This window comes from Oryzias latipes, chromosome 22 (assembly GCF_002234675.1).
Source record: "Oryzias latipes chromosome 22, ASM223467v1".
In the NCBI taxonomy this organism is placed as follows: Eukaryota; Metazoa; Chordata; class Actinopteri; order Beloniformes; family Adrianichthyidae; genus Oryzias; species Oryzias latipes.
In genome coordinates, this window is record NC_019880.2 from 8,124,294 (window position 1) to 8,136,768 (window position 12,475).

Sequence of the window (12,475 nt, forward strand, 5' to 3'; positions counted from 1 at the left end):
AGTTGTTATAAGTTATTATAGTAGAGAAAAAAATAATTTGAAAAAGTTTAATAAGAAGCCATCTGTTTTATGGAATATGTTTTTCATTTTATAATAAATAAAGCTTTACTTGTAGGACAAAAAATCCTTTTAGTTAAGAAGTGGAAGCATAATTTTCTTTTCTATAGAATATTCTGAAAGAAATGTAACCAAATAAAATAAGTTGGTAACAGAGGAGCTACTCAAATAAATCTTGAAGTTTAATAGAATATTTATAATTTAAAGATAGTTTTAATTTACATTAATGTAATTACAGGAAGATAAACAGAAACATTAGTAGAGAAAAACCTACTAGATAAAGCAAACGTAAGAAATATTGCACAGTAAATTTCACACATAGATTGTAATAGAGGGTAAACACAAGAGGAAAGACTTTAATGTACTAGAAACAAAATATCTTAATGCTATGGTTTTGTTAAATGGTGAAATGTTTAGCATGAAGAAAGAAGCATTTTTATTTCAGTAGGTTTTTAGCTTGAAAACTTTAGAAAGTGGGGTTTTTGCACTTGAGTAGATTAGATACGACTCTCCTTGATAGGTAAAGAATTCCCAGTCACTGCATCCAATCGTGGGAAGCCAATGAACTGGAACAAATCCTTCATATCCCTGCCACCTAAAAACAGACAAAAAAATCAAAGAGGAATCACATCACTATAGTATTGATAGCTGTTAATCAGGTAGATCTTATTTGATTGCATATCATAAAAATGTATAGAAATATGAGTTTTTGTTTTTCAGGTTTCACTTGGCAACAAGGGCTGTTTTTGGGGAGGATACATACAGGGAGAGGGGTTGCTGACAAGTTAAATACCTATAGAGAATGCTGTTGAGAGAGTAGGATTCTCCATTGAAAGAATTTGCAACAACCAAAAAATGTTCCTCCCCGAGGCTGAAGAATTCCCAATCTACAGCACTGAAAAGAGAAATGTGATGATAAGTGCTGAACATCTTTTAAAAAGAGAAAAATGATCTGTTTCCACAGGTACATATACTTCTTTTCTTTTCCATCTTAAGCTGGTTACCTATAGGTGACAATGTCCTGGAAGCGGACAAACAGTTGTCCACCAATGTCCAACTCATAGATGGTTGAGTTAATGGTGTACTGACTTGGTCCACTACCAGAGAGTCTGTACCCGTTGGCCACAACCAAGAAAACTCTGCTACCAATCTGAAACATTTCCCAGTCTGTGGCACAGAATGTCTAAGATAACAGAAAAAAACTAAATCAAGAGATTGTCAGTCTATCAACCAGCAGAAAAATGCACTTCAGGTGGAGTTTTCTGTGTGGTCCACTTCAGCTTGTCATGCAAAGACAATGTTACAGACCCTGCAGATAAAGCAAACATTCCTGTGCATCATACTAAGACTGCATCACTGAACACTTGACATTTCAAATGTTATCTTGAACATGAACTTAAGATGAAAGAAAACTAAGCTCAAAATTGTATTTTTGTGTATTCATTTATTTAAATTGCTGTGAATCAGGAGCAGATGAAAAAAGCCTTCCTCATTCGAACTCCATTTGTCAGAAGTCAGAACTCTGTCTCCCCCTCTGGTCGCCAGCAGGAACTGTCTCCAGAGTTCTAACCACACTTCCTGGATGCTGCAAAACTGACCCTCATTCACTCAATTAACCACCGCATACTTAAGCTCTGCACTAAGCTCAGCTCAGTGTGAAGTATTGTTTTTGCCACTTTGCTGAGTGTTATACCTGGAACTGGTCTTCTGTCCCTGTTTGCCTGCCGCCTGCACAGACACTCGCCTGGATTTTGACCACCCTGTCTCTCCATGAACTTATGGCTGTTATCGGCTCCTGCCTGCCTGACCCTGATTAAGCTTTGTGGACTTTTAGCTGAGCTAATAAACCTGCTGCATTTGGATCCAGCTATCTGCCTGTTCTTGTGACACCAATTTTGCTTGCCATTTTTGTTGCACCAATAAAGTAAGTTTGGGGGTGTAAGCCATTGAGACACTGTGTAAACAGATAACTCTTAGTTATAGGTGATGGGAAGGGGGTTGAGGTTGCTCCACGCCAAAGTCCAACCAACAACTCAGAGGTTAATTTCAAATGAACTCCTGCTGTTCTGCAGAAACTATGTCCTAGAAAATGACAGGTTTTTTATTTTATTATTTTGACTACAAATGGCATAATCATAAATAAACATCACTGGGAACGCTTTGGAAATAGATCAAAGGATGATTGGAGCAAGTCTTTAAATGAATTTTCTACTAATTCTCTAACTGCATCTTTAAAACTAAGAGATATTTTCATGGCAATCATGAACATGAAATTATGCTGTTTGCTTCCAAAAGCAGTTTTTGTCTAATGTATAATATTTAGGAGAAAAAAAGAACACATTTTTTGAGGATAGGATGAATTTTTTTAGAACTACCGGTAATCTTTTCTTGAGCCATTGACACTTTTTTCTGGAGACAAATTTTACACATTAAAACAAGACCGTGTAAAGTATTTATAATAGAATGAGGTTTAAGATGTATTAGTGTTTGAACTGAAATGTAATAATAGTTATCCATTAGACAGACTGGTATTGTTTTGTGTCATGTCATGGCTCACTTGGCTAAAAGGTGTAAAACATCTGGATTTTCTTCCCTCCTTTGATGATTTTGCCTAATTTATTTCCAGTTGCCTTGAGGTGCTTTTCTAAGTCTTTATATCTATCAGTGGAATTCCCCTGTTCTCCGACCGTTTCCTAACACGGCAATCAATGTGTCATCGTCCTTTCTCAACGGAGCAAGATTCAAATGTAAAATGATTCACTACCAATTACAAAGCGCTGTCACCGCTCAAAAAAATCATGCCAAACCACACGGTCTATTTATAAACCAGCCTTGAATTCATTTATAGACTTCTTCCTCACTTCACATGTCTTTCCTTTTATCACATCAGCACATTTAGGATTGTTTTTCCTACTCATTTGCGAGATTATGATCTCATCACAGCAAATCAAAGCTTAGATGGTGAGAATGTGAATGGATATGAAAACACTGGAGCATAAGGCTGCATTCTAAAACCTTAAACAGCTTCCAGATTTCCACTGCGCTGTTGTCTTGGATGACGGACTGTCTTAGACTTTCCAGGCAGTTCCCTAAGCTAGTTAAATCGTTTCTTTGCCAGTGTTTTCACCACAAACCTTAATTTTCTGGAACACCTGGAACCTCCCATCAATCCAAATGTAGATGACAGAGTCTACAGAAGTGGTTACTCCATCAAAAGCGTTTGCCACCACAAGGAAGTGGTACGGACCAACACTGAAGAACTCCCAGTCGTAGGCCCCTGAAGTTGGGATCATCTGGTAAATTTCAAAAGACTTTGTCGATTTGTTCCACTTGTAAATCACACTTTCTATGGTGTGGTTGTTGTCGCCTGAAAGACAAATCCGTAAATGGAAGGATTGAGTCAGTTATTTATGATGTCTGGGTCTATGAAAGTAGAAACCATGTGAGAAATTCCATTTTTACCCCATCTGTGATTGGCCACAGCAAGATATGTGTTATGATTGATGTAAAATGCCTCCCAGTCTCTTGCACAGTAGGTCTGCAAAGTCTGGAATGACACAAACCGCTTTCTTTTTTTGCTCCACTTGTAAACTACGGAATAGTCGGCCCCTGAATCTTTGCTTGATCGTTTCTCTGATCCGGTCTCAGAGTTGGATACCACAAGGAATGTCTACAACAAAACAACAAGAGAGTGGTTGAGGTTACGCTTTGACTGAGAAGCAGTCCCCCTTACAATAATTGGTTAGACCTTCTTGCCCAGGTTAAAATGTCTCCAAGCCAGAGCTCCATGAGTGCTGATATTCTGATAGAGCCGGAAGCCTGAGGAGGTCCACAGATATACAGCTGAGCCGTAGGATGGAGACCGGTGAGCCATGGCGGCCATCAGACCCATCCCAGGTAGCTGGAATACCTGAATATCAGAGAAAGTATGACAGTGAACTAAAAATTGGAATAAAACAGTGCAGAGATGCAAAAGAACTTAATGGCCCTGCTTCGTGTGGTAAAAAAGACTCAATTTATTATGACTCAAAACCAAAATCTGTCAATTTTGTAGTCTAAACAAATCCCCTACAGCACAGACTAGCATTGCAAACAATAGTACAACTCAAAATGGCTAAACTGAGCTTAACACCCACAAAAATGTGTTATAAAAGTGCACAAAATAAATATATTTATAAATTACTGACAGGCATTTTCCAGAAAGCACAGATTTACTGAATTCCAATTCTAGCTAAAGGCTTTCTCAACTATGCAGTAAAATGTCAAACTAAAACACTTTCCAAGGCCAAAATCCATATTTCTGATGTCAGGGTCCTTTAAAAGTTTCCTAAAATAATATGACGTTCCGGTTTTTTTTCTTTCTGTGGCTTTAAACCTGACATGCTTTTCTCATCAGAAAAAAATGGGGTCAGATCGAAGGTTTTGGGCTTGAGGCTGGAAAATGCGTGAATTTTTATTTAGAGCAGTGCACAATCATATTGTCCTCAAATATGTCTGCAGTGTACTCGTTTGTTTGTTTGTTTGTTTGTTTGTTTGTTTGTTTGTTTGTTTGTTTACAAATATTTCAAAATTATTATTATCTATTAGGGTAACATTTAATTATTGATTCGAAATATTGATGTTAGTTAAACCATAATTAACCTTTAACTACCCACTAAATAAGGTGTTAACAGTTACTGTTGTTCATTATTTTTGTCTTACTAATAGTATTATTTATCCCATTAAATAGTTCTTATCTACAGTTTGTTCAACCTTACTTAATGAGCATAGTGAATGATTACTTCAGACATTGTTAAGGGTTAACATCTAAAATAAAATAGAGGTTGTTGATGCATGCATAACACTTTGCATTTGCATAGGAAAACTTAACAATTCTTTGTAATGCAATAAATAAAGTTGAATAATAAACACTAGCTAACTACTAACTAATGCATTAAATAATATACTTAGTAATGCATAGTAAAAAAAAAATATATATATATGTATAGGTTAATTCATGCTTAATTATGCATTAACTTGCATTAATAAAGGGACCTTCATTAGTTTTCCCTCTATTATTGTTTCTATTTCTTATTTATTCATTTCTAATAGGTGCAATACAAATTTTAAGCAGGATTCATTACACTCAGCAGATGCTTCTCATTTTCTTTCAAAGTTTTTTCATTTTTTATATTTTTTTGAATGGTCAGTGACATTGTGATTCATGGTTTTGCTGTGTAACACTCGTGTTTCTGCCAGCACCAAAACTTTAGGGACCTTTAAAAAGAAATGTTTAAAATACAAACCAACTGCTGAATAGTTTCCTTTTTTTGTAAGTGTGTTTTTGACTGGCACTTCAGCTGTTGTGTTTCTCTCAACAGGGTTTAATTGCTTAACTGTAGCATCAACAGGGTGCCCCAAACTTTGACACCCAAAACTTTTTTTTGTATTGCCCACCGGGTTCTTGTGCTTCTGCTGTGAATCAACTTATAGTACTATTAGTAATATTGTTTACAAAAGTGGAGTGGAAGTCCTGGAATATTCAAATATCAACCTCTTCATGCCTGACTTTATTTCCAGTTATATAAAATGTAATATTAAATGTTTTTTTTCTGTTCAAGGTGAGGCTGAGTTAAATGGAGTGCTGGATTTAATGGTACATTGTGAATTAGCAACATGCAGCATGAAGGAGTCAAAGGACTTATATGTGGCATAATTACATGACATTAAGGAATCATTTATACACTTCTTTTATTGAGCATGGTGGTGGCTGCTTCTTGGTTTGGAGATGTTTGCCATTGTAAAAACCTGAAACATAGTCAGAACTAAAAAATCCTCCATAGCTTTCCAAACAACTGTAGCGATGGATGCTAACTTTCTGGCTTTCTCTTTTTTGATGTACCAAAATGCATCTAAAGGAGCTTTAGATTTGATTACCTTTTTGTCTCACACATTGTCTTGTTTATAGGAATAAAAATATCGATTTTTAATTTTCTGTTTGTTGGCAAACAAATGCTAAAGAGAGGGAAGGTATTTAATCATAGAGATCTTTTTATTTTTATTTTAAATTTTGGCCACAACCCAAAATATACAAACAAAAATTGTCAAGTTAAGTTTAAAAGCCCGTAAAAAGATTGATCTTTGGTTTTCAGGGCTAAGAGAAAGGGAAAAGAATAGGCAAGTTCTGCACCCTTAAAGAGAGATTGACAAACTTTGTTTGGGTTCTTGTGCTTTCTTTAATGTGTCATCAAAGACTTCCCTGAACTCTCTTGAAAGGTAGATCACTTATTCCATCAGATAGTTCTTTTTTTAATTTTCTCTTTTTTTTTAATAAAAAAAATATCTAGGAAAGTGTACATGAGAGAAAAATGTAACTGTTAACAATTCCAGACTCAAAAAATGCATTAAAAAATCAGATAAATACCTCTATATCATGTGTCTCTGAGCTTGTGGCAAGGACCTGATTTTCTAACAAATAATCCAGCCGTTTGTGATCTACATTCACAAGAAAGCAGTTAGATTATCCTGTAAACAGAACAGAAATATGCTCAGGTTGAAGGGTTCTCACCCTCCAACAGAGTAATCCATGTTGAACCATCGCAGAGGTACAGGCCTTTCTTTTCTTGATTGAACCACAGCTGGCCTTGCAGCATCTCCGTGCAGGTCCTCTCCGAACCCAACGACACTCGCTTGTCAGCTGTTGATGGATCATTAACACATAAATACGCATAAAATAAATACGCTTTTGATCAGCTTGATTAGATTACCATCAGAAGCCGCATGTCTATCCCTCTGCCTCCCCATGACTGGCAGGTCTAAGAGCAGTGGTGGCACAGACAGAGCAGCTAATCTAGGGTCAGAAGAGGGGCAGATCTGATGGGTGGCATCAGAACCTGGCACCAGAACCAGCTGCCGCAGCAAACCCTGCAAATGGGTCGGCGGGTAAAATATTAAAGTCTGGACAGCACAGATAACAGGAACGACATTTGTGCTTTAAATTGAAAATGCATCTCACAGAAAACAAGCCCTTCCATCTTCCACGGCTGCCAATGTGGAATCTGGATCCCTGAATGTTGAGGTCTGAGGAAAAGGGCCTGGAGGGAACACTGAAACAGAAGAGCATTATTTCAAATAGCTAAGGTACGGCATGTTTCTTCCGTAAATGAGCTGCCGCAAAATTCCCTGCAGTCAAAGCATTTTGAGTTGTGTAATTTTAATAAAGTACCAGAATATGAGACTTCAATTTCATGTCTATAAATGCTATAGATGTTGCACCCTTCAGTGTCCTAGAGGGAGTTTCCACTGAAAACCGTTGATCACTTACTGTCAGATCACTATCATACACCCTCAGGGAGAGAGCAGATTGAGAGCATTATATCACACTGAAGGATCCAGTTGGGAAGCAGCAGGATATTGTGGTTTTAAACAGATGTGAGTGAAAAAAACAACTTACATTTCTATGGGAGAGCTGCAGTCCACCGTGAGCCTCACATGATGCTGCCCAACAGCTAACACAAGAGTGTGCCACTGGTTGTCAGCCAGTCCAATACCTCGAAACACCCACTGTTCTGCAGCATCAGAGGGACCTTTCATGAGAAAGTGCAGCCGTTTTGGGGATATTTTCAGCCCCAGGAGGACATCACCGGGTTCTGGATTCCTCTTGACTTGTAGCTCCATTAGCTGCTTCTTTTCAATTGAGCTTGACCCTTCATTTGTGTCGGAAACTTCTTCCTTCTCCTCAAGTTTGCTTTTATTCAAGTATTTCGGTGCCAGCAACGAAAAAACATGTTCAATTTTCTGTGAGAAAAGAAGATAATGAAGACGATCATTAAGGTTCACAGATATTTGAGTGGTTTAGTTAGCCATGGTGCAGAGATAGAGGGGGTGATCTCTGAATTGAGGATTGCAGGTTCAGTGTCTGCCATTGACTGTATCTGAGAACCGGACTGAGCGACTCCTCCCCCCTTGCGTTCCAAATAGGAAGTATCTGCCGGCTCCAAGAAACCAAAATCCTATAGAATTCTTTGTAGAAATAAACAGCCATTACTCAGTCATTGTTTGTAAAATAACCATTATTGCTCTACTAGCGTTCTACAGACATGTATATGTTCTTGATCATTCAAAGTTTGATCATCATTCAAACTTCGAGAGATGGGCAAGCAAGGTGGGAACCAAACCTGTGAACTTCCAATCAGAGACTGACTGCTCTACCTCTGCAACACAGCCGTCTCATTATATTAAATCTAAAGCCAGAACAACTCAAGTTTAAATGTCTGTACCGGTAGTTAGAACATTTTTATGAAACAATTGAAAGAAAAAACTTTGGCGTTAAAACCTTAAAAAAACAAAACATTGGTCAAGATATTTCAAACTGTATGAACTCAACCAGTAAGGTCAAGTAGTGACGTAGAACAACTATAAAATTGGTACTGTTAGGTCGTTTCTATGCTTGTCAGAGAGTCAGTCTTTAGATTCAACATTCACTGTCTTAAAGGTACAGAATATCATTTAAAGCTAAATTTAAGCTAAATTGAAAAATAATAAACAAATGAAAAAGGTGCAATGTCCATGAGTAAATGTGGCCTGTGGTGATGAAGCCCTTGAAATGGTCGAAACTTGGCTCGGTTATTGACTGAGCCTCCTCCACTGTCTTTTGTTCTCTAGTTCAAAGTAAAGGGGGAGAGAAGACATTGGGTTGAAAAAGAAACGATTCAATTAGACTTTTGAAAAGTTCTGTTCGGCCTGATTGAAAACCTGTGCGGCAACATGTAGCGACAATGGAGAAAAGGCGTGTCACAGATGCTGACGGTTAGACTGACAAATGCACTCAAGTTAAGAGAATCGATGAGCAGTTATAGAGCCAACAAGGCTATCCCTGCATAAATGTGTGTGTCTTTGGACCATGGCAAAGATTTAAACTCAGTTTACCAAAATGATCAAACCTTTAACAAAGTTTACAGTCATTTTCCCAAAGATCCATTCAAATGGATGCATTATCTATTAGAATATTTAGTTAAAACATAGATGATTCAATGAGAATTTTCCTTGGATAGAGTTTTAAAAAGTTAGGATTGACTTGGCTCATCAATGAAAAAATAAAATGTATAATTGTGCAACATATGACTCCTCCTTGTGGGAAAATATGTGTATATGTATAGGCCCCGCCGGCGACAATTAGACAGATTGACAGAGTTGAGGTGTGTGTCACTTTTAGGGGACAGCACCACTTCAAGTCCAACCTCCATAACAAAGGAGAAAATTTTTTAAAAAATTATTTTTTCAAAGGGCTTGTTTTAAGCTTGTACCAAAGTAAACATCAGAAATCTTAGCTGATCAGACGTTGCTGGTGCAGGATCTGGATTTCCACTTTTTCCCAAATGTGAAGAAAAAATAAGCAAAGAATTTACAAAACAAAATCTGGTCATTCCAAAAGTAAAGAAATTACCACTTAAACTTTTATTTAACTAAAAAAAAAAAAAAAACTTCACACAAAAAAGATTTTGTAGGAACCCTTCTTTAAAAAAAGTCCTTGTCCTTTTCACATGAAAAATGGGCAAGACTGGCAAAATTTCAAGAAAAATGAAAGGATTCCTTTCTTATAAAACTAATAAATGTAGTTTATGGTCATATGGAATTATTAACCCTTGTGCTATCTTAGATGACCCCACCGTTGCATTGACGAAACGATTTCATGTAACCCATGGACACCAGTGAAGATCACAAATCATTGAAGAAAAAAGATTCAGCGCACTGTCTAGTGGGTCTAGATGACCCAACTCCCAATGGTAAAGTGCCTAAGATAGCACAAGGGTTACGAGCTGTACAGTTGTGTAGTGGTTAGCACTTTTGCCTCATAGAAGGAAGATTTGAATCCCAGCTGGGTGCTCTCTGTGTGGAGTTTGCATGTTCTCCCTTTATATGCATGGGTGTACTCCTGGCACTCCAGCTTCCTCCCACAGTCCTAAAACATGCTTCATAAGTTAATTGGTGGCTCTAAATTATTGCTTCAGTGTAAATGCAAGAGTGTGAGGTTGTCTGTTTCTGTGTTGGTCTGAAATGGATTGGCAAACTGTGTGTGTCCAACTTTCACCCTTCAGACGTTGGGCAGAAGGCTCTAGCAACAGACCCCAAAAGAAAAATGGATGGTCGTGGGTCTGCTGGAGCCTGTCCCAGCTACTGGGACAGATTGCCCGTCTATTGCAAAGCCACACAGTCACATACATGCACACTTAGGGCATTGTAGAATCACCAATTAACCTAAGCATGTTTTTGGACTGTGGGAGGAAGTAGAAAAAAATCCATGCATGCACAGGGAGAATATGCAAAAACTTCACACAGAAATGATCTAGCCAGGTGTGGACCCAGGGCCTTTGCTGTGCCACTATATGCATGGATGGATGTGATTAATATTTTATTTGAAGTTTTTATTTTATTATTATGTGCATATCTTCTACAAACTGAAATTAACTGAACTGAACCACCAAGAATATAACTGAAACAAAATATGAAAGTTTCAGAGTTGAATGTTTAGTCTCCACATACATTTAGGGATTTTCTATTTTTCCGGCCCCCAAATCCATGCATGATAGGTTTAATGACAAGCCAAACAAGTAGTAAAGGTAAACTGACACCTATCATTAGTTTCATGAGATTTATAGAACAGCGTGGAATGAACGGAGTCAGCACTCCTGAGATGCACTCACCTTAGCTGCAGTGCGAGTGACTTTCAGCGTCAGAACAACAGAGAATTCCTTTGGGAAAAGGTCACAGTTCACCAGCAGCTGGGAGAGAGGAAAGCTCATGGAGACGTCGGGGCTCACAAAATGCACACCCCTCGCCCCATCAGCCTCCTTAATGCGCACCCCAGGGACAAGTCTGGAGGTGTCTCTCTCAAGAACAAAAGACAGAAGATCCAGAGGAAGGACATCTGTGGAAAATAGACACATAGTTTTTTAGTTAATTGTAAAAGCAAGACTACAAAAACCACCCCCTGACCTGAGGAAGAGTTCATGTCTTCTGAAGAATTTTTCAAATCCAACACAGATGTCTGTGAGCCTAGAAAAACCAGGAGGACCTCTAAGAAACTACCAGATCCTCCAAAAAACTAGAACCTCAGAGAAATGAGCAAAATCTCAGAGAATTTGAACTGAAACAGATTTATGAATAATAAATTCCTATCAAAAATACCACTTATAATTTGAATTTACAAGCAACTTTTAACAATGACATTTTTAGGTGTGTTTACTTGAGAGAAGATCAGATCAGGTTACTCCATTATTGTTTAAAAGGAAACTGTAACCTCGGCTGTAGACACAAAATGCCAATAACCTTTACCTCCCTGTAACCTGGGAGGAATGACTGCAGGAGCTAGTGTGGCTTAATGTGATTTGGGTGGGGTTGTCATAAAATATAAGACAGCCTTTGGAAAACAATACCAACGGGAGAGCACTCTGAGTACTTACAGATCGATGACAGCATCACACAAACATTCGTCTTGTGTACACTAACATTCAGATGTGTGTAACCGCAACCAATGTCTGCACTTGTTTTTGGAAGTTAATTGAAGTCAAAATGGGACAAACAGGAGGGCCTAGACAAGCGCTCCCACTATGCAGACACAGACGGTTGAAATTATCCAAAAGAATTTTAGCTGAAGGGGTTTCCCAGGTTTTGGATGGAATGAACAATACACTGAATAATCATTAACTGTTCATCACTGTAAAGGTGGGGAAAAAAAGGGGTCCAATACCTCTACACTGTCTCCATGTGCCGGTGACTGCATCAGTGGCCCTCAGGAGAAGGAGCAACCCAAATATCAGCGTTGACATTGTGGCAAAACTGGTTGTTTCAGTTGACAATTAATAAAAATGTCTCCATGGTGCTGTCATTGATCCCTTTTTCTTAGGTGATGACATAAAAGATCGTCCAGCATGTAAATCCAGGGGAGAAATAAAAAATGTCCGGCCAAACCTCAGATGACAGGCTTCTGCTTCTTCCCTGCAGATGTGTAGAGCGAGTCCTTCAGAGAAATCCACTCATCTATGAGGAGATTCCTGCACCTGCAGCTCCTTTTAAACACCGGAGCCATGCAAATCACTAAGCAGCCTGTCATTCATCCTCCCTCCACCATAAATCTGACAGCACATTTGCCTGAGGGCTGTGCTACGCTCATGTTTACAGCACACCAATTGACTAATAGGCAGGCAGACGCAGGATCTGAGAGTGACTGCGTAGGAAACGTCTGTCAGTGGGGCCTTTTTTACATTTCTTTATTAAAACAAAAAACAATAAAGCACATGTGACCTTTGATCTGGTAATGCATGGATGGATATGAGCTGGGGTTTATCATTTTCATCTTTATCCCAGAGTTTATTGCTTGAGAAGCCAAAGTATGTGCATGAAATCTGCAGTAAAATGAGTCTAAAATATGGATTCTCTC

The 12,475-nt window shown here is 38.2% G+C and overlaps 1 protein-coding gene across 3 annotated transcripts; it reads right to left on the reverse strand.

Moving 5' to 3' along the window:
• Positions 1 to 218: 218 nt before the first annotated feature.
• On the reverse strand, positions 219 to 12,209 carry LOC105356913 (thrombospondin-type laminin G domain and EAR repeat-containing protein-like). 3 transcript variants are annotated; one of them, XM_011490256.3, is made up of 13 exons: positions 11,786 to 12,205; positions 10,740 to 10,963; positions 7,490 to 7,833; positions 7,052 to 7,142; positions 6,804 to 6,960; positions 6,605 to 6,733; positions 6,461 to 6,531; positions 3,806 to 3,967; positions 3,520 to 3,727; positions 3,192 to 3,424; positions 1,062 to 1,240; positions 851 to 952; positions 219 to 652 (listed from the first exon to the last, which is right to left on the reverse strand). In XM_011490256.3, the coding sequence occupies exons 1-13, from the start codon at positions 11,862 to 11,864 to the stop codon at positions 499 to 501; spliced, it is 2,133 nt and encodes a 710-aa protein (XP_011488558.1). In that variant the 5' UTR covers positions 11,865 to 12,205; the 3' UTR covers positions 219 to 498. The 3 variants fall into 3 exon arrangements, with proteins under 3 accessions (XP_011488558.1, XP_011488559.1, XP_020569067.1); XM_020713408.2 differs by lacking the exon at positions 1,062 to 1,240 and having other exon boundaries at positions 489 to 652; positions 11,786 to 12,208; XM_011490257.2 differs by lacking the exons at positions 851 to 952; positions 1,062 to 1,240 and having other exon boundaries at positions 11,786 to 12,209.
• Positions 12,210 to 12,475: the final 266 nt, after the last annotated feature.